This window comes from Dendrobates tinctorius, unplaced genomic scaffold (genome assembly GCF_039654945.1).
Source record: "Dendrobates tinctorius isolate UK_male_01 unplaced genomic scaffold, ASM3965494v1 ptg000143l, whole genome shotgun sequence".
Taxonomy (NCBI): Eukaryota; Metazoa; Chordata; class Amphibia; order Anura; family Dendrobatidae; genus Dendrobates; species Dendrobates tinctorius.
Genome location: NW_027361810.1, coordinates 41,969,554 through 41,997,083, shown reverse-complemented (window position 1 = coordinate 41,997,083; position 27,530 = coordinate 41,969,554). Strand labels below are relative to the sequence as shown.

Genomic DNA, 27,530 nt, shown 5'->3' with positions numbered 1-27,530 from the left:
TTGAAGTTATTACATATAATTTATGGACATCCATGGTTTAATTTTTTTCGCCTCTGTGAATTGGATGGGTTTTTAGCGACATCTGGTGAGAATTTCATGTCAATAGCACCTTTAGAAATATCTCTACTTACATAATTGGTGTCGTGTTTAATACTTATTCCACCCACTGTACACATTATATGCCGCTTTCTGCAAACTTTTTTTTTTCTATTACAACATAACATTGCAAAAATCTATTAAAAACTGAGCCCTCCAGCCATACACCTCTTTCTCTATACAAAGTCCTTTACATCTGTCCCAGACTCCTTGCTAATCCCACAGGATTTTAGAGAACAGAAGAAAGAATGCAACTGCAGGATCAGACTACATATAGGAGCTGAAGAAGCAAAAACATTGAATATTGTTATGGAAAATCTATAGATATGTGGTTTTATTTTGCATTTTATATTGGAGGAATAAAAAGGATTTGCAAAGACACGCATCATCATTAATCGATCTAAGCGCAGTTCTGTAAATCTTTGTTGGAGTCTTTTGAATGTTTTTGTCGTGATATGGACGCAGAATGGAACCATATGACGGCCATGTGAAACCAGCTTTACGTTGGCCGTACACCTTACATCGTTATTGTCAGAGAACATTTATTCATTATGTTTATGCTCTGCAGAGTACGCATATGTCTGAAATAGAAAGATTAAAAGAAAAAAAAGCCGCTGACACGTCTCTGGAGATACTTTAACATGAGAACAAAGGAACAAGCATGTTGAAATCGGACATGCCCAATCCGAGGACTGTAGCTCAGCTATTAAAAAGGAAAAAAAAAAAGCTGAGTTTCTGTCCTGGGGAGTGACCACTAAACAGTGTGTGGGTCTGTGATGCTCCAGATCCGTTCACGGTTTTCATCCATCTGCAAATTGGTGGGAGTGTCAGGTGCAAAACCCCGATTGATTGGATACGGACGATCTTAGGATAGCGGGAAAAAAAAACACTTGAGTGTGAATGAGCGTGCGAGAGGGTGCATGAGTGAACAAGAGTTTTTTTCCCCAGATAGAGACTCTGTTTTCAACGTGGTTCATGTTCTGATTCAAGTTCAGGTACGGTTCTGCTTCACTTCTGGTACCAGGGTTCAGGTCAGGTGTCAGAACCCAAACTTCCACAGGTCCGCTCACCCCTATTCGCCATATCTCACATGTGTTTTTTATTTCCTTTATAAAAGGGCAGAGCCACATTTACCCATTTTCTGGCTCCTTTTGTAGTGACAGATCTGTTAATACAATAAACAGTTTATTTCCGAGTTGGCGGCCGACTAAAACAATAGGTGGCGGCTCCGAGCGCCGCGCATTATTGACCTCAGCGGTTATAATGTGAAGCGTATGGTTACGCTGTCACAATGAAGGGGAGGAAAAAAAAAAGCCTGTGATTGTAACAAGCGAGAGAGAAATAATGTGTTGTCACGCCGGGGTGACTGCTCGATGACGCAGATTTCTGTGAACTACATGATCTGCTGATAGCAGCTCTAACCCGCCATAGAAAGGATCAGAGTGTCTCAGTGTTTAGATGAATCTCGGGTTATTTCCAGTCTCACTCAGCAATCTCTCATGTGGCGAGCAATTTTTCACCCACTTCTACTTATAATATAAATGTAACTTTCCAGCTTGGCAGAGATTCCTCGGAAATAAACAATGAATACAGAACAGCAAGTGGAGGAAACCGCACCGGGGCCGGCGATAAGCAACGTGGTGGCGGCCGAGTCGCTTTCTATGTGCACAATCTGCATGCCCTGGAACAAAAAAGGTGGATGGAAACATTTTATTTTTAGTAGGACTTTTTTTCTTTTAAATTTATCCTCCCCAAGCAATAAAATACAAAGGATCGCTCTTTCAAAGCCATGGTCAGGGAAAACAAAGAGCGGCGCTGCGCCACTTCAAGGGTTATTTCCATAGACTGATATTGTCGGACGGAGCTTGTAAAATAAATAATGACGAGCCCTTCTATAATTTATTGCGTATTAAAATTTGCAGGCGTCCTTGAGATATTAACGCTTGTTTCCATCTCGTCACCTAGGAGACCAACCACCGCCATTGTCTAGGTTGCAATTCTTACACTGGAGCTGGCCGGGATTACGAGCTAACAGTGCTAGGCATCTCTTTTAGGGCTTCTTTTAGGCGAGCTTTCTTTTGGACCTCACATGGACAGGACATATGAGAATTGTAGCAAATGAGCTAATGCACACAGACATTTTTTTTTTTTTTTTTTTTTTCTGGGGGGGGGGGGGGAATCTGTGCATGCACTCTTAAAAGTGAATTCCCAAGTTACACCTTCAGGAGTGCGCCGCTCTCGGTCTCTAGCTGGTTACTTTGCTGGAGATGGTGCACTCCTGAAGAATGGCAGTGCAAACCAGCGCCATGGTCGTGCCTCAAACCCAAACTGGGCCCTATATCAGCAATCTGGCGCAAGCAGGCTGTAAAGAGAGTCTACTGGCGCCACTCCGAGCTGGAATTCCATGGGGCCTAAATAGAACCTTAGGAGGGATATTTTAATAGTGGAGGAAGTTGTAATAAGTCGTTTAACGCAATTCACCTCTGTCAGGACTGCAAGGCCACAGATGGCGCAGCTCTCTCTGCTCCTCTCCCAGCATGCAGGTTAGCAAACCGATTGAAAATGGAAGCTTTTTAAAGGGCCTCGTATAGATGAGCACAACACCGGTTCCTTTCACTTCTCTGAGATACAGGCAGCCTCCAGACGTCTCGTTCTCCACTCCATATATTGAATACACAAGCACAGCAGGCGTGCCCATATATTAGGGGAAGGCGAGTGTGTCTGGTATCGGAGTGTGGGCGGATTTGCAGACCAAAGTAGGAGCGGTTCAAACAGTGTGTGACTGTAGCCTTATACCCGGTACCACTTCACTAACAAATCGTCAACCAATCAGCCGTAGGTCTTGTCTTTGAGACGAGTAGATGTAGTTTATCATACAGTATAAAGGTACTGTCACACTTAGCGATATCTCTAGCAATATCGCTACAACTTGTGACGTTATAGCGATATTGCTAGAGATATCGCTGTGTCTGATACTTACCTATGACCCGCTCCCCCGCTGCTTATCGCTGATCGCGCGAGAACAGGCTGGACGGTTTCTCGTCGTCAGCTTCCTGCGGCGCTAACTGTGGAGAGACGAGCGACGAGCGTGGAGCCGTGCGGGAGGACGCAGGATCGCCTAGTGTGACAGGTAAGTAGCGACCCCCGTCCCCTGCGATGTTGCTGGTGAGATCTGTCTGTGTGGCAGCTCACTAGCGACCACTTAGCGATGCAAAGGTATAAACTACAATCTGCAATAAATTGGTCCTATATTAAAAGAGAAGGGTCGCCCCGCTGCGCAGAAAAGCATTTTTTCCCTTTTAGTTGATGATCTCCATTCTCCATGGTGCCTCCGTGTAGTGGAGGTCGCACGGCTTGTTTGACGGGGTTTCGCCGTGCTAAGTAACTGTTCCCCGATACGCCCCAAGGCTCAATTTTCCTTTGCAAAACATTTTATGTCAAGAAAATTCCCCTGGCATCCGAAGAGCTATTAGCAGACTAATATATCTTGCTGGGGCCCAGCAAGACGATCCTCAAAAGGCCGGCAAAAACTCATTTATTTTCCTAACCGGTTTCAATAAATGACAAGTTTTGAGAATTTTTTGTCACCTCAGTTATATAAAAAAAAAAAAAAAATAATGGCGCTCAGTGCTCATTCCCTGCAGCGAGTCTGCTGGATAACGGAGCAGGGAAACAACTTTGGGTTTAGGATGGATCCAAAACGAGAGCATTTATGTTCAGATGCTTCGGATTTACCAGGGCGAAGCCAAAGTTTGCAATTTAAGCAGTTTTCTTTTGTGCTATTACATCTATGGAGCAATTCACTACAGCCCATACTAGTAACATGGCCTGGATTTGATGCCCATTTCTATGTTGTCTGCACAGTGTGACACGCTGCCATCATGTGATGAATTGACTCGGCTGGAAGGTACAAAAGCTGTTGCAGCAATTAAAAATCGGACGCGCGCCAGAGTAATCTCGCCATTACTAGTATAAACTACAAAACCTATCTGGCTTAAGGTGAAATGTAATGATGAACGCAAGCAAGACCGCGCTGCAGAGGGAAAGACGTCACCTGCCGAGACCACGCGCTCATTAATCTTACCAACGTCCATTGCCGTTTCCATAAAGCTTTTCTGTCTTGAAGCAAATTCGGCCAGTAACTTCTGCTGCCTCTCTCGAGCCTTCTGACGTCTGCGGTACAAAAGTAAAATTTAGGCATAGAAATCTATGCAAATGACACATTTTTATTGATCATTTGCTTCCTACATGCAACTTTCTAACTCTCCGTTACAATTTTGCTACAGTTTTTCTGCTAGGTCTTTATCTAGCTCAGGGCTCTGCAAAAAATTTTTTTAAAAAAAGTTACAAATCCATCAAAGTCCCTACTCCGTTCTAACTCGCTCTGCTTTACTTCCTTGATTCTTTTAGTCTTAGGAACAGCAGCAGGGGGAGCATTGCACAAAAGATCTTCAGCGTAGAGGGGAGAAAGCATTTAGTGCTTTATGGAGATAAATAAAAAGGAGATACACTACGTGCAGAATTATTAGGCAAGTTGTATTTCATAGGATTCTTTTTATTATTGAACAACAACTATGTTCTCAATCAACCCAAAAGACTCATAAATATCAAAGCTTAATATTTTTGGAAGCTGGAGTGGGTTTTTTAGATTTGGCTATCTTAGGAGGATATCTGTTTGTGCAGGTAACTATTACTGTGCAGAATTATTAGGCAACTTAATAAAAACCAAATTTATACCCATCTCACTTGTTTATTTTCACCAGGTAAACCAATATAATGACACAAAATTTAGAAATAAACATTTCTGACATTCAAAAAAAAAAAAATCAGTGACCAATATAGCCACCTTTCTTTACGATGACACTCAAAAGCCTTCCACCAAAGCTTCTGTCAGTTGCTTGATCTGTTTACGAGCAACATTGCGTGCCGCAGCCACCACAGCCTCCCAGACACTGTTTTGAGAGGTGTAATGTTTTCCCTCCCTGTAGATCTCACATTTTATGAGGGACCACATGTTCTCTATGGGGTTCAGATCAGGTGAACAAGGGGGCCATGTCGTTATTTTTTCTTCTTTTAGACCTTTACTGGCCAGCCACGCTGTGGAGTATTTGGATGCATGTGATGGAGCATTGTCCTGCATGAAAATCATGTTGTTTTTTGAACGATACCGACTTCTTCCTGTACCACTGCTTGAAGGTGTCTTCCAGAAACTGGCAGTAGGTCTGGGAGTTGAGCTTCACTCCATTCTCAACCCGAAAAGGTCCCACAAGTTCATCTTTGATGATACCAGCCCATACCAGTACCCCACCTCCACCTTGCTGGCGTCTGAGTCGGAGTGGAGCTCTCTGCCCTTTACTGATCCAGCCTCGGGCCCATCCATCTGGCCCATCAAGAGTCGCTCTCATTTCATCAGTCCATAAAACCTAAGAAAAATCAGTCTTAAGATATTTCTTGGCCCAGTCTTGACGTTTTATCTTATGTTTCTTGTTGAAAGATGGTCGTTTTCCAGCCTTCCTTACCTTGGCCATGTCCCTGAGTATTGCACACCTTGAGCTTTTTGATACTCCAGTAACGTTGCAGCTCTGAAATATGGCAAAACTGGTGGCAAATGGCATCTTGGAAGCTTCACGCTTGATTTTCCTCAATTCATGGGCAGTTATTTTGCGCCTTTTTTTATCAACACGCTTCTTGTTGGCTATTTGCCATGAAACGCTTGATTGTTCGGTGATCACACTTCAAAAGTTTGGCAATATCAAGACTGCTGCATCCCTCTGCAAGACATCGCACAATTTTTGACTTTTCAGAGTCCGTCAAATCTTTCTTCTGACCCATTTTGCCAAAGGAAAGGAAGTTGCCTAATAATTACGCACACCTTATATAGGGTGCTGATGTCATTAGACCACACCCCTCCTCATTACAGAGATGCAAATCACCTGATTTACATAATTGGCAGTTGGCTTTCAAGCCTATACAGCTTGCAGTAGGACAACATGTATAAAAAGGATGATGTGATCAAAATACTCATTCAATTCTGCACCCAGTGTAGAAGAGAAAAAAGCAGATGGAGAGTAAAGGTATAGTATTGGGAGCGATGATGATACATGAAATAAAGTGAAGACAGCAGCACAGCAGATTCACACAGAGTTCACATCCAGCCTGTATCACTAGGGGGGACACTCCAACAAAAGAAATATCTACATACTGGTTCAATCGTAAGCATACATTTTCGTATCAGGTGTGACCAAGACAGTGGAGGTGGAGATACAGGTGCGCCACACTCAATCTACCCCAAGATACATGCATATAACTACTTTTTCATTTGTCTCTGTGAGCTTGCTTCATCTGCATTTGGAGTGCACTGGCACTTGTCCACTTTGTGGGCTCGCATCATCTGCATTTGGAGTGCACGGTCACTATACAATTTTTACACTCATGCACTTTATTTGGAAGTCTCACACTACGAATTCTTATTAATTGGGTATTTGTGGTAATTCTACTGTTGGTATCATGATCCTTGGCTACTAATATACTGATCGTTGGGCTTGTCTCACACTACGAATTCTTATTAATTGGGTATTTGTGGTAATTCTACTGTTGGTATCATGATCCTTGGCTACTAATATACTGATCGTTGGGCTTCACCGTCCATTTTTATTGATCATATATTGGTTTTCTGTTGACAGGATCATCATGGTATCTATTTATTAATACATGGGCAGGAGTTTAGGGTATTTCTATTGTGACTATAGCAGGAGAAATATATACGGGGTGAAGTTTTTATTCCTTTCTTTTGTGCTTGTGTTAATAAAATTATTTACGGTACTTATCTAGAAAACCTCATCATTTTGAACAAATCCATTTTCTGGATCAATGTATTTATACATGAGGAATAACAGGAGCGGCAGCTCAAATTTCTATAAAAAAATTATGTTTCTGATCTGTTAATTTATGGGAAATACAGAGATTTAGTATTAAAAAAAAAAAAAAAATAATTCCCATCAAAATACAGGTTGCATTAACATGTCTGTTTTCATGGTCCAGGCTTTATATTTTTGACATTCATTTTAAATCAGAAAATAAGTAACTTTTGGGCAACACAGTCCATTAAAAAAGCTGAATGAGAAATACTTACACCCAGGTACACGTCACATTATTCGGACTGGTGATAGAGATTATATATATATATATATATATATATATATATATATATATATATATATATATATATATATATATATATATATATATATATATATATATATATATATATATATATATATATATTTTTATTGCCTCCAGTGCCAACATCACGTTGACCACACTGCAGATAATCAGTGAGCTCATTGGCTCTGGCAGAGGTGGTGACAGAAACTGAGCTCCCTGACTGGCTGCAGCACTGTCAATAAGACGTCAGCACTGTGGACAATAAAAGACACTAATAGGGATAGTAGAGACTCAGCGCCAGACCTGAGGAGGGTGAGTAAAGCACAGTTTTTTTTCTTTATTAACTAAACTGCAGCCAGGGAAGAGGGGTTTTCCAAACACAGAAAACAGCTTTAAAATAATCCAAATTGTGCTGTACAGCCAATGCTAAGAAATCCACTAATATAATCCATTTGAAGCTGTTGAAGAGCAACGATAGATTTGCAATCGTAAAAAAAAAAAATAAATGGCGAGATCAATGCAGCATAATGTACTTTTATTCCCCAATATAACAGTATATTAATTACCTGCACAGTGTATTATCGGCTGCAAATCACACCGTAACCAGAAGGGATATTGCAAATATAAAACGTTTTATGTGGAGCGAGATTACTTGCAAACAGCAACAACATAAATAATAGAATTTTACCAATATGGCGCCGTATAAATTAACAGCGTAATAAACTGACTCATTTCCAGGCAGAAAATTAATGAGATGCAGGAAAAAAAAATGTTTAAAGGGCAACAAAGCCCTAAAAGAAGTAGTCTGCTCTCCTGACAGGTGTATGACAGAGAACATCTGTATTCATTATTTGCAATTCTGGATCACGGACTGTGTCGTGCAGCTCCTCCTAGACCTTTATGAATAAATTTGACAACTGGGTGTTACCAGTAAGGGGTGTGTCACTATGCATTTGAACAGTGTCCAATCAGTGCTGACAATGTCATTTTTCCTTCCCGTAAATCTCTAGGAGGAATAAGAGAGGAACCATTCAGCTCTATGGGAATTTTTAGGTTTTGGGGAATATAAACATTTACTAAAATTATCAGGATGAAAGGGAACCATTCACACACAGATCAGAAACTAATTAAAAGAGGCAGGCCAAGCTTTTCCCAGTGCCGTATTGGGGTGTAAAAGAGGCAGAGGGGAGCGGGCGCTCATCTATTAGCCAGATCGGGTAACGCTCTAACTAGCTGCAAATTTTGGACGTAGCGCATTCATATAATATATGGACGCCTATATATCTGACTACACCCCAATCCACAGAGTTATGGGGAAAAACGTTACCCTGGCAAAACAGCTATCGGTCAGGGCTCTCGGAGGCTGGGACCCTTTAGCAATCAGCTTATCGCCATTGATAGTTCCTATATCAAATAATGTTGTCTGCGGTGAGATCATCCCTCTTAAACGGGTATTTAACCAAGTTTATGCTATCTAATGTGAGAGCCTGATTCCAGCGATTTGTCACTTACTAGGCTGCTTGCTGTAGATTTGATAAAATCCTCGTTTTATCAGCAGAGGATTATCACTGCAGCCATGTTGTACTCCATATTCATGAGCTCTGTATAACCCACTGATTGGCAGATTTCTGCCTATGCACAGAGTACTCCTGGTAGTGGCCACTACACGTGCAAGACTGAACTGTTTTAGTTCCTTTCAATTACAATCATAGCTAACATATGACCCAGTGCGGGTGCCGTTCGTTGGGACTTCCACTGATCTTACGACTCTTCCTGAAGGATAAGTCAGGACATCCCTTGGACAAGAAGACCTTTCCTGAAGGATAAGTCAGGACGACATCCCTTGGACAAGATGTCCTTTCTCAAAGGATAAGTCAGGACATCCCTTGGACAAGAAAACCTTTCCTGAAGGATAAGTCAGGTCATCCCTTGGACATGACGACCTTTCCTGAAGGATAAGTCAGGACATCCATTGGACATGATGACCTTTCCCAAAGGATAAGTCAGGACATCCCTTGGACATGATGACCTTTCCTGAAGGATAAGTCAGGACATCACTTGGACATGATGACCTTTCCTGAAGGATAAGTCAGGACATCCCTTTGACAAGAAGACCTTTCCTGAAGGATAAGTCAGGACATCCCTTGGACAAGATGACCTTAAGTCAGGACATCCCTTGGACACGATGACCTTTCGTGAAGGATAAGTCAGGATATCCCTTGGACAAGACGACCTTTCCCGAAGGATAAGTCAGGACATCCCTTGGACAAGACGACAATTCCCGAAGGATAAGTCAGGACATCCCTTGGACATGATGACCTTTCCTGAAGGATAAGTCAGGACATCACTTGGACATGATGACCTTTCCTGAAGGATAAGTCAGGACATCCCTTTGACAAGAAGACCTTTCCTGAAGGATAAGTCAGGACATCCCTTGGACAAGATGACCTTAAGTCAGGACATCCCTTGGACACGATGACCTTTCGTGAAGGATAAGTCAGGATATCCCTTGGACAAGACGACCTTTCCCGAAGGATAAGTCAGGACATCCCTTGGACAAGACGACCTTTCCCGAAGGATAAGTCAGGACATCCCTTGGACATGATGACCTTTCCTGAAGGATAAGTCAGGACATCCCTTAGACAAGAAGACCTTTCCTGAAGGAGAAGTCAGGACATCACTTGGACATGATGACCTTTCCTGAAGGATAAGTCAGGACATCCTTTTGACAAGAAGACCTTTCCTGAAGGATAAGTCAGGACAACCCTTGGACAAGATGACCTTAAGTCAGGACATCCCTTGGACACGATGACCTTTCGTGAAGGATAAGTCAGGACATCCCTTGGACAAGACGACCTTTCCCGAAGGATAAGTCAGGACATCCCTTGGACATGACGACCTTTCACAAAGGATAAGTCAGGACTTCCCTTGGACAAGATGACCTTTTCCGAAGGATAAGTCAGGACATCCCTGGGACATGATGACCTTTTGTGAGGGGTAAGTCAGGACATCTCTTGGACATGATGACCTTTCCCAAAGGATAAGTCAGGACATCCCTTGGACAAGGCGACCTATCCTGAAGGGTAAGTCAGGACATCCCTTTGACAATCAGAAGCACTATATCTACAAAAAGAAGCCATTTAGTCAAACTTAACTACACAATCGGCACTCCAGAATCCATGTGCCTTAGAGTACGGTGATACATCCATGTGTCGTCATTCGCAACAAACACACCAGCTAAGGATCAACCAGCCTGAAATAAACATCCTCATAGGCCGCTGGGTTGGTACCTGCGGCCTTTCCACGCATCGTGTCTGTACTCGGTTCGAGACATACTGATATGTGAATCTGACCTTAGGGCAGATTCACGTGGGATGATCTTACAATAAATGAGGCCTTCATAGTAATTTTAATGGAGGGATTCTGGGGGAGAGGAGGGGAAAAAGTCCACAACACAGACATTCCCTTTGGAAATCCTATAATCTAGGCAAGTGTGTAATATGTGTCATGCTCTGCTACCGCCATGTCCTTGTGTGGCATCGGCACTTTATATTCATGCATTTCGCCATCCAAGTTCCGCTTCAAGTTAACCGGGTCTGACTGTAAATAGAGATCCCTAATAAGAGGACATAAACCAACTGTGACAGATTCAGTGCAGCTCAGTAATTTTCCGTGATGGCTCACGGGGATGAGACGTTGAGGCTGAAAAAAAAAGAAAAAGAAAAAATTGGAAGACTTCGCAGCCTTTCCTCGAGTGCCGGATCTTTGTTTCTATGGCGACAGCACGTCATTTGGGTAACGCCACCTTTTGTCTTAGGCCGCAGGTTGGAGTCATCATGGGCTCCTTATAGGCTGTTCCATCTTCATTACTAGAAAACGAGACTTGAAATCGAGGGGGGGAAACAAATGAAGGTGGCGTTGTGGGAGCCGCGCAGCGGCGGAAAATTAGATTCATCTTCATTCAGAGCCGTCAACAACTACGGCGATTTGTGAATGTGTCACGGACCTGGCAAACAGGTCTGCGATGTGACGGTGGGAGTGGAACCGAGAGAGCAGGTGGTGAAAGTAGTACCGGAAAATTTGGGCAAATGTGCTATATAAACTTTCTACCGCCACCCAAAAGCTGGATGAAATGATAGATGCGACCTCCATCAACCACTATTCTCTAATTGGGTATGCTGCGAGACATGAGGTTTTTTTTTTTCCAGACCTTTTATTTTCTAAATGCTAAATTAAACATCTTTTCAAATGGTTTTCATGAAGAATTTCCTCCCATTTTATTGCTGTAGAGTCTGTGCAGCGCCTCTAAATGACAGGCTGTGCTGCTGCTTCTGACAGTTGTTGACCGTGGCTCCCGGCTCCTGTCATTTCCTCCTCTCACCGGAGTACACGGTAAGGTATCAGTGAGGAGGGATATAGGTTATACACATCTGTGCAAACAGTGTTAGCTAGTGAGGCGCGCACCCTGAGGTTTGTTTTTTCGTTTGTTTTAAAACTGGAGAAAATAAAAATAAATACGTAAAAACATAGGCAGGATTTATTTATCTTAGGAGGAGAAAACCTATACACCAAATCTGCACATTGTCCATCAGCATGTTCCCTAGATGTCGCCTTACATTAATCAAGGAAACAGTTTTACAACAAAACTTTGCACAAATCAATTGTACAAGCAAAACATAAAAAAGAAAAATTCTGATATCTTATTAAGAGAAATAAGTTTCTCCACTTATGAAACACTTTCTTTTCTCTCTCTGCCTTCTTTCTCCACTTATGAAACACTTCTTTCCCTCCCTCTGCCTACAGAATTCATTATCTACTTTTAAAAACATCTATAATAGATTTTATTCAAACGCAAGACACATTGTATGGCGTCAGACTACGGCTGCCTAATCACACGGGAGAAGGAAGACAGGATGAAAGGCCCAGACACATTCTGCTGCTTTCAAGCGATTTTTCTCACCACAGTGCTGGACTCACAGCTACATTGCTTAGTACAGGTGTATGACGGTCTCCACGCTGCTTCGGAAAATGCGCTACATAGAGACAGGTGAGCAGGAATCACTTGTGTCTGTGTACTGCCTATGGCAGACAACAGAGTAGCTAGTCTACAACCACTAGCTCAGAGACCAAAAAATAATCTGTAAATCCTCAGCATGGCCTTTCAGTGGCAAATTTCACCTAATGCACATCATAAATACAAGGGCAAAATCAACATATCACACTCCGATTTGGATTTCCAGATGAACTTTTAGGGTAACATTTCCTTAAAGGGAGCTCGTATGCCCACAGGGTGTTCGGCTAGAATCTCCAGGGAAAACATGCAGCGAGGATACAAATTCCTTCAAGGAGTTGTCACCTTTCCAAAAACGGTTTTTCTATAAGTTCCCCAAGTAGTAAAAATAAGCAACAAAAAATTTAAAATAATGTTCTTTACTTACCCTGCCCAGGTCCAGTGCTAAGTGTCAGCTGCTCCCGGCCTCAGCCAATATAGCTGGCACGACGGTCAATGAGCTCGGCAGCTTGTGCCAGCTACTCTAGCAGCTGCTAAGCTCAGTTGTCTGCAGCGCTGTCATCGTGACGTCAATGCTGCAGATAATAACAGACACCGGGAGAAGCGGAGGCTCGACGTTGGACCTGAGCGGTGTAAGTAACGCGCAATTTGTCTTTTTAATAACTTGTATATAAACTTTTTATAAAACTTTTAAAGGAACTTTTTTAGAAGAAAAAACTTTTCTGAAAAGAGACAACCCCTTTAAAAAGCACCACAACAGCGAACAGGCTGTCTCGCATGATGGCTATGGAAACCAAAGATTTACCTTTCCTCTTTGTCCAGCGTTTTCTTCTCTGTAGGACTACACTTTTTGGGCGGAACGGGTGGAGCAGCTTTCCTACAAATTTCATCAATACTAAGTTTGTTTAAGCAGCTTCTCTTCGCAGCCTTCAATAAAATCCTTTCCACAGCAGTTACTCCGTCCCCATGAGCATACTTCGATAAATCTGCTTGGGCGAGACAATCCGGATCACCCAACCAGGGTGGACAATAGGAGTCCGACTTCCCAGACAGTTTCTGGTGAAGCTTAATCAGTAAGGATAGCATGCTTTCTTTCACCTCTAAAATCACCGTGGTTAACTGAGGCGTGGAGCCCGGCGCTGTCCACTTCAAAGCCGAGGTTTTAGGACGCACAACTTGATTGGCTTCGCTATTGCTCCGGTTTATTATTTCCTGAAACTTCTTCCGTCGTTCAGCCACCAAACTGAAAACTTGAGCAGTTCCAGAGTTCTGTGGGGGCGAAAGGAAATATATGAAATAAATGAAAACGGCACTGCTGTATACTGACACTCATGAAAAAGCTACCATCCGAACAATTAACACCTTGGCAGCGACCTCTTCGGCCATCTCTATATAGTGCAGACTCAGGAGTTGAGCCTGCTCCATAAAGAGAGGATGCCAACTGTTTTAACTTGATAGCAACTGATGCAAATTCAAAGAGTAATTCTTAAGTGCTCCGGGCAATAATGAGAGGCGCACAAAAAAGGCTTTAAAGATGGCGTCCGTCACTTCTGATGGCTGTCGGTAACCCAAACTAAGTAACCTGCCATGCGCCATCATGTTAAAACTGCTGTGAAGCCCAGACAGTGGCCGGGCGTCATAGGAGATCAATTATACAATACACTGCAATGCTAAAATATGGAAGCATATTGTATAAGCGATTACGCAAATCCCTAATGGGACTAAACAAAAGTAAAATAGAACACTAAAAAAAATAAATAAAAAAAAAACAAAAAAAAACAAAAAACACAGTTTCAAATCATCCCCCCACGACATAAATAGTAAAAAAAAAATAAAAAAAATTGTTAAAACCATATTTGGTACTGCCGTATAATCGCCAGAATTAGTAAACCATAAAAATTAAAAAACAAAAAAACAAAAAATTAAAATGCTAGAAGTGCTCATTTTTTAATCGCCACACTTCCCCTAAAAAAATACAATAAAAATAAAAAGAATTATCAAACGTCATAGGTTTCCAAACTGGTACTAAGAAAAACAAGCTCTCGCAACAGGTTTGACACCAACAAATTCATACTAACCTGAATAATCATGCATGACTCGCGGCTAACAAACAGGCAATCCCTGCATGTGTCCAACAGCCGCGAGACATGCAGCCACGGGGACTCGAACATATTATTCGAGCATGCTGAAGACACCTGGTTAGCACCTGAGCATGCTCAGATAACACCTTATCCCAGCACGGTCGCTCATCACTAGTAGTCCCCTTCGGTGCCGTTCCAGCGATGTGCTCTTGGTCCCCTCTTATTGTGAAATTAGGGCATATTGCCAAGATGACATTTCATTTTATGATTTGCCGGGAGTCCAATCTCTGGAACCCTCGCTGATCTGGAGAAGACCAGACCCTTATTTAGCTCTGTGGCTCCTTCACTTGGATGAAGCTGTGCTGCACAACCATGTGTGGCAGTGCAACCCCTTCATTTTTAGGATTGGTTGGTTTCCAGAGGTCAGACGATCACTGATAACATCCTAACCCGCACCTGAGGGAACACTTGTTGAAAGGGAATCTGTCATTAGGATCAACCCTCCAAAGCAGTCTACTATATGGGCACATAGGTCGAAGGAAGCAGAATAAAAGGATACCTTGATATCTGCGATCCGACGTCTTATTCCAGAGTTCTCTGCATTTTTCTCAGGGAGATCTATGCCAGGCCCATAGATCTTAACAGCTCATTTACATATTAAGAAAAAAACATGCATTTCTCTGGAGTAAGACATTGGATCAAAGATATCAAGGTATCATTTTATTCAGCTTCCTATGACCTGCGTGCCCATATACATGGCATAGGAGGGCTGATCCTACTGACGGATTCCCTTTAATAAACTTTGTAAGAGACTTTTTCAAAATTGTAGACTTTCTGCTGCAGTTTTACACATTTACAAAACTGGAACATGTAAAAGCAGCATTCTAGATATCAGCAGATGTTGGCTATTATGCAGGGCCGGTTCAGGTGAAATTGTCTTCACGGTCACATCCATTATCTTTTATTTTACAAGTCTTTAGTTTGAGATCCTTTTAGTCTTCTTGCCACTTTGTTACAAGGGTATGAGAAAGTGCACAAATAACGGCTCAGAATATTTAAAAAAAAAAAGAAAAGAAAAAGATTAGCAATTAGCCTTAACTGATGCAGAATGAAATAAACGCGACACACAATGATTAGACTATTTGCATAGAAAGCCATGCACAGAGCCGGACGATGGGTAATTTATAACCAACACATGCAGGCCCATCCAACGCCATTCATCAAAATTAATTTGCTTTTTTTTTTAAAAAAAAACAAAAAAATTTAAAAAAAATAAAAAGATAGGAAAAATAGTTCAAACAATGCGCAGTCAGTGTTAAACAGGGTAGACTGAAAATATATTTATGAAAACCTTTTTCCTACCATTAAATGAAAAGAAACCAAGGTTAATCTGACCCGACAGTGTACGGAGAGGATTACTGAATGGGAAGCGATACGATAGGTTTCACTTATAGGGTGCGAAACCAAATTATGACAAGTCATTTCAGAAGTTCATATGCCGGGGCAATACAATTCGGATTGTTGGTGACCACCGGGTATAGACGAGGTGGACCCCGCCACCTACCCATAGACGAGATGGACCCCGCCTCACCTACCCATAGACGAGATGGACCCCGCCCCACCTACCCATAGACGAGGTGGACCCCTCCCCACCTACCCATAGACGAGGTGGACCCCTCCCCACCTACCCATAGACGAGGTGGACCCCTCCCCACCTACCCATAGACGAGGTGGACCCCTCCACCTACCCATAGACAAGGTGGACCCGCCAACCTAACTATAGACAAGGTGGACCCGCCACCTAACTATAGACAAGGTGGACCCGCCACCTAACTGTAGACAAGGTGGACCCGCCACCTACCTGTAGACAAGGTGGACCCGCCACCTACCTATAGACAAGGTGGACCCGCCACCTACCTATAGGCAAGGTGGACCCGCCACCTACCTATAGGCAAGGTGGACCCGCCACCTACCTATAGGCAAGGTGGACCCGCCACCTACCTATAGACAAGGTGGACCCGCCACCTACCTATAGACAAGGTGGACCCGCCACCTACCTATAAACCAGGAGGACCCGCCACGTACCTACAGACCAGGAGGACCCGCCACGTACCTACAGACAAGGAGGACCCGCCACGTACCTAAAGACAAGGAGGACCCGCCACGTACCTAAAGACAAGGAGGACCCGCCACGTACCTACAGACAAGGAGGACCCGCCACGTACCTACAGACAAGGAGGACCCGCCACATACCTACAGACAAGGAGGACCCGCCACGTAACTACAGACAAGGAGGACCCGCCACGTACCTAAAGACAAGGAGGACCCGCCACGTACCTAAAGACAAGGAGGACCCGCCACGTACCTAAAGACCAGGAGGACCCGTCACGTACCTACAGACCAGGAGTACCCGTCACGTACCTACAGACCAGGAGGACCTGCCACGTACCTACAGACCAGGAGGACCTGCCACGTACCTACAGACCAGGAGGACCTGCCACGTACCTACAGACCAGGAGGGCCTGCCACGTACCTACAGACCAGGAGGGCCTGCCACGTACCTACAGACCAGGAGTACCCGCCACGTATCTATAAACAAGGTGTACCTATAGACAAGTTGTACCAGCTGGGAATTTAAGATGACTTTTGTTCAATGATTCACATTAGAAGAAAAAATGGATTATTAAGAAGCATGCAAGTCCAAGTATGAAACACTGGAAACATCTCACACCATCCATAGCAAACATCACACATCTACCTCTCTCTGCAAGGAAGGCCGTCTGGAACTCTGCTAATGGATAATGACAAGCATTACTGTCTATGTAGATATAGTTAATAAGTGCAATGTGTCCTGCAAAGCCCCCATCTAAGTTATTATTGTGAAAAAAAAACTGTTACAAAGTTGATAAAAAAAAAATATAGATTTTGTAGCCACCACTAGGGGGAGCTCCCAAAATGCAACACGGTACGTTTGGGTCTCGTCGGCGCAGTGCCAAAAGGGCGCATGCGCCGGCAAAAGCATACCAGCGCACAGCCTGCGTACCAAACGCTAAATATAGGGGACGCAGGTCGCAGGCAGCGTCCTGCGCCCATAGGAGCTGACCGGAGGGGGCGGAGCTTACCCGCGGCCGTGCGCTGCGTTTCATAACGTAAGTGTGAAAGTAGCCTAATAAAGATGGTGCAAAAATAAAGAAAACATTTTTTGGGTGCAAATTGTACCAGAATTCTGGCACATTTTGCTTATCACTGCATTAGAAGCCTGAACATTGATGTACATACAACAGGATTATAATTTGTGGGGTGGGCTTCATTTTAAAAAAAATATTGTAGAGTAACTAAACATTATTGATCACCATTTGTAAAGTTCTGAGTCTTTGTGGTGTACTTATTTTGCTTCTTCCCATGTCTAACACAATGCCGAAAGTGCTGACTTGTCTATCTCTTGCTGTGTTGGCAGCTGTTTTGAAGTGCAGATCTAGCCAAGCTCTGTCCTCAGAGCGAGCTTCTTTGCTATCCTTTCTCATGCTCAGACACCATCTCCTGTCTGAGCATGGGAACAGACGCTTAAACAGGAGTACGAATTTTACTAGACCTGCAGTTCAAAACAGCTGCCAACACAGCAACAGATAGGTGGATAAAACCGCACTTTCAGCATTGTGTAAAAATGGGAGGAAGCAAAATAAAGGTAATGTAACATGTTACAAATATTAATACTTTTACAAATGGTGATCAATAAATAAATTAAAAAAAAAAAAGTTTATCTTTAAAAAAAATTATAATCAAGCATGTAATATTAGGGAGCACTACATTTTGTAAGATCTATTTATCTGGCAGGGGAACAGACATTGCTTAGGATAGCGGTAACCTAAAATCTTACATGTGTGGATGAATGGCTGTCCATGCTGGTGCTGGCGGGCGGCTCTCTTCGTACCTCCGGAGCAGTGTCAGGTACTCGTACGCGCACATAGTTTATGACATGACGCATATTACACAGCAGACTGCTACCGGGAAACCAGCTGTCGTGGCAGCGATCTGGTCCAGCGATGTCCTGAAAAGAGGATAGAGACATGTTAAAGTGGTCATTTGACAGGCTTAAAAAAACAAAAAAACAAAAACAGTCCATATAGTTCAACAGGGGATGACCGCTGCAGCCAATCATGTGCAACAGCAGCAGTAAATAAATGGGAGAGGATTGTAGCAATGATGGGGGTATACCTCGTCGCAAGGCTCGTCTTCCGGATAATTTTCCAATCCCAGCTCTATCAGATACAGGACCATGCAGAGGACGTGTTCGGACATATTCTGATGATCCATCAATATCTACAAGTAAGGAATCACAGGTGAGATTCCAGGGGGGGCACCGGCACCGATGGACGATGTGGATGTGACTGTATATGCTGGTCTGGAGCCTTGTCCTCCAAGCAATCAGGACAGTCATGGTTCCTTCCCCGCTGGGTACGGGTCACACACGCACCTTGTAGAGGAGAGTGAAGAGCACGATGTGTAAGGTTTTGCAGTGCAGGAGCCTCATCAGCCCTTTATAGCTGCGATGCAGAGGGGTTCTCTTCTTGTAAGGCGGCCACGGGTTTCCAGGACATCGGCCAATCTGCTTTAAACTGTAAAAAACACAGAAAAAAAACAATCCCTTGAACAATTCTGTGGGCAGCAGTCAGCACATATAAACTTACAATAAACTTACACAAAAAAGAAAAGAAAAGAAAAAAAAAAACTTAAAAAATCACTAGTTTTTGAGGTGTAGGCCCACACTGCATCCCCTGCAAGTGCAGAAGAATATCCTCCAGGAAGGATCGCCCCCAGAAAATCATCAGCGCCCTACAAATCTGATAAGTTGTGATCATGGGAATGCCTCTAAGATGCCCATACGCTTCCAATATTTGGGTCAACAGCCATTCCTCCCATTTCCTCACACACGCTCGGTTCAGCTGAGTGTGCATGCATTCTCAATAAGGAGAGGGGAGTGAGCTGCTGCCGCCTGACACGTCTGGGGGAGAGTCATCTGCCCCAAGAACAATAAGAATCAGACCTTAAAATTCAGCATGTCCGATCCTTCACACCCTCAGCATCATGTCCGGAGGGGTGTGAGTGGAGAGAAGGGGAGTCTAGGGGGTCTTCAAATCAAATGCATTATTTAATGGCTTACTACGGACAACGAGGCTCTATGTGTATGCTCTGTAACTTGCCATCCACTCTTTTTGACTTGGTGATTTCCTTTTAAATCAACATTCTGCCAGTACTATAAGTGCTAGAACTTCATTTCCAACGCAGCATGCATTTCTCTTTGTTTTTGTCCAATGGTTTTCCTTCCCTTAATAGTAGGGGTCATCGCTATGTTATGCCTGTATGCAGTATACTAGATGAGTAAGCAGCAGCAGAGGGAGAAAGATCTGCCATCACTACTCAGTGTCTGTACTGGTACAAATTACACTTGACAACAGGCAGTAAACAGCAAAGTTCATTTTTCATTTCACAAATTAATAGTCCACATGAAAATGAACAACTTTGTAATAGATCTCATCACAGAAATCTGATTCTTTCTCCACCAGAAAGGATTTTTCATTTTCAAAATGTTCAGATTCCGGATAAAATCTGTATTCAGTGAAGACAGATTTTTACATCACTGCGATAGAATTTCATCAGTAGAAACTGCCTTTCCTATGTATAGGAGGAGGCGAGGAAAAGGGAGTAGCTAGAGGCAGAGCTCCTCACTACTCCTCCCCTCCCTTCATAGAATCTTATAAGCACCAACAGTCATCTCCTATCTCAGTGATGTAAAAATCTGTCTTCACTGAAAACAAATTTTACTCAGGAATTGAGGATTTGGAAAAAAAAAAAAAAAAAAATCAGTCCAGGTGGGAAGAAAAAAAAAAAAAAAAAAAAAAAAACAAACATTTCTTTAATAAGGTATATTACAATGCTGCATACTTTCATGTATATTATTGATTTATGAAAGGGAAAAAAAATAAAAATGACAGTAATACTTTAAACAAAAGGGGAGGCATCTAGTGTCCGGCACTTTAATGGAGCACGACACATATATATATATATATATATACACACACACACACACACACACACACACACACACACACACACACACACACACACACATACATAAATTAGTTTTACATAGGAAATGTATATTTATCATAATATTCATCAAATGAGAACAGGTTGCAAGACAGTAGAAGGGGCGTTTAATTCTGCAGGAGATCTGGAGCTCTGTGCTGGGAAAGCTTATGACCGCCAATCACTATAAATACATAATAAATAGCAGAATTTTGGATCTTTTTAAGATTTTGAAAAAAGAAAAAAGTAAGCAGTTCAAAGTCAGCAGCATATAGGAAAACTCCTTTCCTTGAAGGGATAAAAAAAAAAAAAAGACAAGGTTACTTTAAGTCTCTTTTTAGCAGGACTTCAGGGAAATGCAGCATCCAATTAGCAAATAAATTGCTCTGGAATAAAGGTTAAGCAATATTTGCTCACGCTGGAAGGCAATGCATCATTCATTCTGACGGCTCATTCCAAAAACACTAGCAGACGAATGGAAATGAGAAACCCTGAATGTCAGCTAAATTGCTGGAGAGCATTTCATTCCTACAACTAATGCCCTTTTATGATATTTAGTAACAAAAAAAATATGAAATGATTTGCGTATAAAGGTGTAATCGTTATTCTTTTCGTCTGTTGCAGACAGTTTTGCAGCTGTGTAAATGTAAGACAATCCGACTCGCACTGACGATGGGTCACCACTTACAATGCGGTGTATCGGTCCATGGCGGACTGCACGTCTCTGCGGTACACGGTGCGGAGGATAACCATCACGGGGTCAAATTCTTGGTCCCAGACCTCACCTTTGCCGGGACAGAAAGAAACAATGACTTAGCTTGGTCATTTAGCATACATGTTCATAAATGCGGCATAAAGGGAATCTGTGGCCACTTAATCTGAGAGCAGCATAATGTACGGACAGAGACTTTGATTCCTGTGATGCGTCAATTACTGGGCTGCTTGCTGTCATTTTGCTAAAATAACTGATTAGTAGGAATTTATTATGCCATGTAGTCTCCCTGCACTGTATAACCACGCCCCCACTAAGGATTCTGCCTATGAAGAGTACACACAATAAAAGCCAACCCGTAGTATGGGCGGGGATATACCCAGCTCAACATTCAGATATATGCAGCAGATAGAACAGGGGATTTAATCAAAACTGCAGCAAGCAGCATGGTAAGTGACATATCGCTGGATTCAGGGTCTCTGCCCCTACATCATGTCGCTCTCAGATAAGATAGCAAAAATCTAGTGAAAGATTCCAGTATAGAAACTTTATTTTTTGGCCATCAAGTCCTAAATTTGCTGCTTGATGTATTGAATTCAGGTAGGGAAGAATGATCAGATGGCACACCTATTGCCGTGGGCAGAGAGAATAGACTTATCTGACACATTGCACCAAACTGTAGCTGTGCGAGAGTCAAACTAAACAAATAAATAAATAGACAGGTGCCCAACTACTAGCGGTGGTTATGTGGGCATCTGTGAATCACACCCTGTTATAGGGACATCGGAGACCCCAGGCAGTATGCTCCCAAAACACTGAGGTCAATAAATCAGGCCCTGCATAGATTTATTTCTGGTATTTGCTAGCTTCCTTCTAATCTCCATGTACATGCTTCAAGGGGGGAGCAGGATTCTTGTATTTTAACTTATAAAACAAAGGTAACGTTTCTCCTTCTGAAGATTGACAAGCCAGGCTTGGACTGTCAGAGTGAGGAGACTTATAGGCCATGCATGCTCCTCTGGGAAATTAAATATGCAAATTGTCACTTCAAAGAGGAAGAGGACTAGAACTCTAGCACCACCTATTGAAAGAAACAATCCTAAAACTCAATATCGACTCTTTAACAAACCTTGTGATATGACTTAGGAGAAAAACCAAACCAGAATTTGAATTTGCAGACACTGTGTTTGGCAATGTTGAGCCTCATCAGTGCAAAATACAAGAACTGATTTGGCTAAATTACAGGCTCTAGATTGAGGTCTAAGTGGTAATATGGAGTTCTAGTCCTCTTCTTCTCCGAAAAGACAAATTTGCATATTTAGCTTCCCAGAGGAAAATGCATGGCTTATAAGTCTCGTCAATGACATGCAAGGCTTCGCTTATCTCTTTCCACAAGGAGAAACGTTACCCCTTAAACCCCAGTCCAGAGCCTCTGAACTAGCCAAATCAATCAGATCTCATACTTTGCACTGATGAGGGGCAATAGCGCAATACACATCTGCTAATTGAGATTCTGGCTAGGCTTTTATCACAAGTCATATTGAAGGGCTTGTTAAAGGGTTGATATTAATTTTCAGAATCGCTACTTCCAATAGGTGGCGCAGGAGTTCAAGTCTTCCTCCTCTCTGAAGAGAGAATTTGCATATTTAAATTTCCCAGAGGAGCATGCATGGAGTATAAGTCTCCTCACTCTGATATGCCAGGCCTGGCTTGTCACTCTCCACAAGGAGAAACCTTACCCCTTAAAGCTATAATATGGTAACATATATTCCTACCCAAACGGTATGAACGGAAAGAATAAAAAAATGCATATAGGAAATTACTCAAATTGCTAAATCTGTCATATATTAAAGGGAACCTGTCAGCAGGATTGTGCTCAGCAACCTACAGTGTCAGGTCGGCGCCGTTATACTGATTACAATGATACCTGGTGATGAAATCAGTCTTGTGGTTGTTTAATCTTTATTTTAGGTTTTTAGTTAATGAGATTCTCGGGCCCCGGGGCGGCCTGTGGAGGGCTTCATGTGATGCTCTGATTAGGTATTCATAATGCAGACTGCTAATAGGTCACTGAACCGACCCCTAGTTTACATAATGAATACCTGTACATACTTTAAAAAAAAAAAAATAATAAAATAAAAAACTCTTCTGCAGTCAGGTGCCAGCTGTGGCCCCTGCTCTGCAGCACAATCGCACGTTTACTGTGCCAATCATACATGTTCTTTATTTTATTCAGCAAGAAAAAAAAAATTGAAAATGTCTCCCGCGCAGTAGCAGCTCTTGGATCACAGCTGTAAACACCGATAGCTGCTACTGTGCAGGCGCGGCAGGTGCCATTTTCAAATAGATTCTTTTTTTCCCTAGCTGAAGAATAGGTATTATTGGGACATGAAACAAATTCTTTATGAACAGTTTAACTCATTCTCCACCCGAGCTATCCTGACTGACAGCTCCTCACTGGGCCTCCTCCCTGCTGAGATCTCACCCCGCTCTGTGCAAACGGCAGCTATCATTCCCGCCATTGGAGACTGATTAGACTTGAACTTAAGACCTTTCTCATTCTACTGACGAACTCCTACAGATTGTTCAGCCAATCGGACATATTTTCAAATCAAGTACATCAGTCTTCTCAGGTCTAAAGATGAGATTTATTGTTAATAGTTATACGCTTATTGTATTGAGAAGCGCGGTGACGTCCAATGTAAGCCATGTTTGTTTAAAGAAAACATTACGATTAAGATACAAAATAGCATGAAGGCGCCAATCATAGTAAAGAGCTGGGTGCCGTTATCCCAAAGTGCCTTGTGATTACGATTAGAAAATTAATGGTAAAATAAGTTGAACTTAAAATAATAATAAAAAAAAAAAGTTTAGATTTCTTGAATTTGTAGAAATTGTCCACGAAAGTGAAAAGGTTATTACTTTCGCTTCCTATCAAATAACTACAAAAGAAAGAGGTGACATGGCAGAGGACACATTGCAAAAGATGCTGCTGAATATATGCGGGATATAGTTTTCAATTATTTATTATATATATTTATATCCATCAATAAAAAAAGAAATGTGTGTCCCAGTCGCCATTATGGCTGTTCCATGATTTCTACATTTATCTCTACAGAACACCACAAAACACCACATGGATTCCGGCCCTAGAACCTCGGAGGTGCGGAATCACAGATCGAGGCCACCCAAAAGGTCAAGTCAATGCAAATTGAAAAACAAAATAAAAAAAATAAATAAAAAGAAAACACCTATATTTTGTGCTACAATGCCCTGGAAGAGCCGCTGCTTGGAGAACTGACCTTGTATCCTGGAAGCAAATGTTCCTAAGTAATGTGCTCGAGAGGACGCGCTTAACCCCTGAGCAGCTGGTTAGGTTTAAGGTCATCTGCCTATTCACAGCAATGGGGACTGAGAGTTCGTTTATAGATGTAATTATAGCCAGTGGCAAAATTAGCTATTTTCTAGAGTATAGTATATAAATAAATAACTCATTTTGCTGAAAATGGTTATCCTAGATCCACCCAACATGAGAGGCCTGGAAGTTCATACGTTAACATGTGGCCATCAGAGTGTGGGGCTAAGAGCGTTCGTTGTCAGATACTGGAAACCAAAAATTAGCCAAAGAGTTTAATGTAAAGAATACAATACGGAATGTTTCATAATTCCAATTCTCACCAAGCTATTTAAATAGTGCAGTACCCAAGGATGGCCACTAAACAGTGTATGGCGCTGTGCTTTTGGTTTACATCTGGCCCGGAATCACTAGGTGGGGGTCACTGGGTGTCACGGCCCCTATTGATCTGATATTGGTAATGTATCTTAAAGATCAGTCCATCAATATAACAATAGCAGACAACCCCTTTAATTGCTGAAAAAGTACATGGACCCTATACGTACATAAGTACAGCCCTCTATTCACAGAAGGCATAAACTCAGCCGAGAGCAGGACTGCAGCTTTAATGCTGGATTAGGGGTGATCTCATTCAACAAATATCTGCTCAGGACCTCTCTTTATGAACCAGAATGGATATCTACTTGGCATGCATCTAAATGGCTGCCACATGTCATGGGTGAGTGATCGTGGCAGCAGATGCCACATGGAAGTGATGGTCTGGGATGAGACAACCCCTTTAAGCCCCGGGGTCATTGACTGCAGACGAGCTATAAGACTATGAAGCATTTTTTTTCCCAAGCCTTGAAGGTCTCAGAATACACATGTGACATCTCCTTTGTTTGGCCATCATGGCTACAAATTCTAGCGTGATCAACAAACGTGACGAGAACCGAGCCCATGCGATGGAGGCAATGACAAGCTCAAGAGGAGACATAAAAAATATCAGCTCATCAGTTCTGCTCCAACAGACTGGTATTTACGCGGATCCCGGGCAGCGCGCAATGAGTCCTTTCATGAATCATCAGCCTAAACCCTGAATCTTCGGGCTGTTTTCCCATAATAACCGGGGGTGTAGAGACCACGGGAGCAGACTGCTGGCTCCCCCAAGTGGTGAATGTGTAGAAGACATGGAAGCTGCATATGATAGGATTTCACATAAATCTTGGCTCCAAACTGACTACAGTGACCGTAAGGCCAAGGTCACATCTCTGCAAATCACCGTCCAAGTACGACCCGGCCGCAGGTCTCCTGACCCCAACGCAACAATCGCACTGGTGAATGGGAAACTGGCGCGTTTGGGTCAGAAGACAGGAGACCGGTCTGTACGTCGCAGTCCAAACTCAGTTGTGGATGTGAAACTAGAACATGTGAAATTCTACAGAAGCCACAACTGATATACAAGATGCCTAAACCGACCAGTTGACCAATAAGGGGCAACAAATTGTGCTTTTGTCCTCTGTTGAGGAAAAAAAGCCCATAGACTGTGCTTAACTTTAGAGGGCGCCACAGGAAAAAAAAAAAAGATTATGTAGTTCACACACTAATTTTTTCCTTTTTTTTTTCCTTTTTTTTTTCCTTTATTTTCCCTTTTTTTTCCCCTTTTTTTTTCCCTTTTTTTTCCCCCTTTTTTTTCCTCAATTAAACTGCTACAAAAAAGGCATACATTTCAAGTCTATTTAAAAGAGTTTTTGATTACTTTTTTTTATTTATGTTTTATTTGTAACATGAATTTTGTTCTGGTGTTTTTGAAACTTTATAGAGAAGTTTAGCCCTATATAAAAAGTCAAGCGCAATGTGTATAAAAAAAAAAAGCAAATGTTTCCTTTTTTACCAAGTTCAGTATTTTCCATCAGTATTTGTAAGCCAAAACCAGGAGTGGAACAATCAAAGGAAAAGTATAATAGAGACACATTACCACTTCTGGATTTTTCGGGGGACCTGGCTAAGGTCACTTTACCCCAGGAGGAGAGTCCTAAAATATGACATAATCGCAGGCAACCCTCACCCTTCGGCGTGTACATCCCCTGCTGCATGGATCCTCCAGGCTCAAATACAGGAGCTTTAAAGTCAGCGACTGCCGACAGCACAGACTCAAAGCTGCAGCTTCCCGGCATTATACCGCTCTTGGGATTAGGGCTTTCTGGAATGTAAACTAGAAGTTCAGGAAAATAAATGTAGATCATCACAATAAAAGGGAACCTGTCAGCATGGCAATCCCACGCAATCTGTGGGGAGAGTGTTCGGGCCAGAGGAGCTGAGCAGATTGATATATCGATTTGTGGGAAAACATTCAGTGTACCTTGTAATTTATTTTTATAATCCCTCCTCTTTTTATACATGAGTCCAGTGGGTGGTCCTATTTTTTTTTTTTAATTGAAGTCCAGTGGGCGGTCCTAGTCAGTGACCGTCAGCAATCCCTGTATAAATGTACACAGGAATAGCTGTCACTCACTGGTCTCTATGACAATTTATATTAAATCTTTTCCCACAAACCCACACATCACTCGGTTCAACACCTCCTCTACAATATGCAGCTGGCAAGTGCAAAATAACAAGTTCCCTTTAAAAAAATAAATAAATAAAATAGTTACAACCTAAATTGTCCTATCAATGGTAGACACAGCCAGGTACCTACTCTCAGTGTTGCACTGTGACGTGGCATTCAAATTAAAGGGGTTTTTCAGTACTTTAAATATTGATGACCTAATAATCTATTATCTAACACCAGGTACCACCGCAGATCAGCAGTTCCAGGTGCTGCCCAGATGTGATTAGCTGTGGAACTGCTCAGCGCCATCAACTGTATAGGGCCGCGGTTATTGCAAAATTGCCCCTATAGGTGAATCTTAAGTACCCCCATCAACCACTACACAGGGGGGCTGTGCTACAAACGAACACATCGGGCTGTGTCGGGAGAAGCTGATCATTGTGAGGGCCAGCTGTTGTATCCCAACTATATTAATATTGCTGAACTACCTCAAA

The 27,530-nt window shown here is 42.5% G+C and overlaps 1 protein-coding gene across 2 annotated transcripts in view; it reads right to left on the bottom strand.

Annotated features, from left to right (window-relative positions):
• Window positions 1-27,530, bottom strand: part of UBR3 (ubiquitin protein ligase E3 component n-recognin 3) — a 175,226-nt gene that overhangs the window by 67,657 nt on the left and 80,039 nt on the right. For both annotated transcript variants that reach the window (XM_073545830.1, XM_073545831.1), the window contains exons 18-24: window positions 26,554-26,695; window positions 21,128-21,224; window positions 18,827-18,968; window positions 18,568-18,672; window positions 18,230-18,400; window positions 13,077-13,540; window positions 4,181-4,269 (exon numbers count right to left, since the gene is read on the bottom strand). In XM_073545830.1, coding sequence (XP_073401931.1) covers window positions 4,181-4,269; window positions 13,077-13,540; window positions 18,230-18,400; window positions 18,568-18,672; window positions 18,827-18,968; window positions 21,128-21,224; window positions 26,554-26,695 — 1,210 coding nt within the window. The remainder of the gene's footprint in view (window positions 1-4,180; window positions 4,270-13,076; window positions 13,541-18,229; window positions 18,401-18,567; window positions 18,673-18,826; window positions 18,969-21,127; window positions 21,225-26,553; window positions 26,696-27,530) is intronic.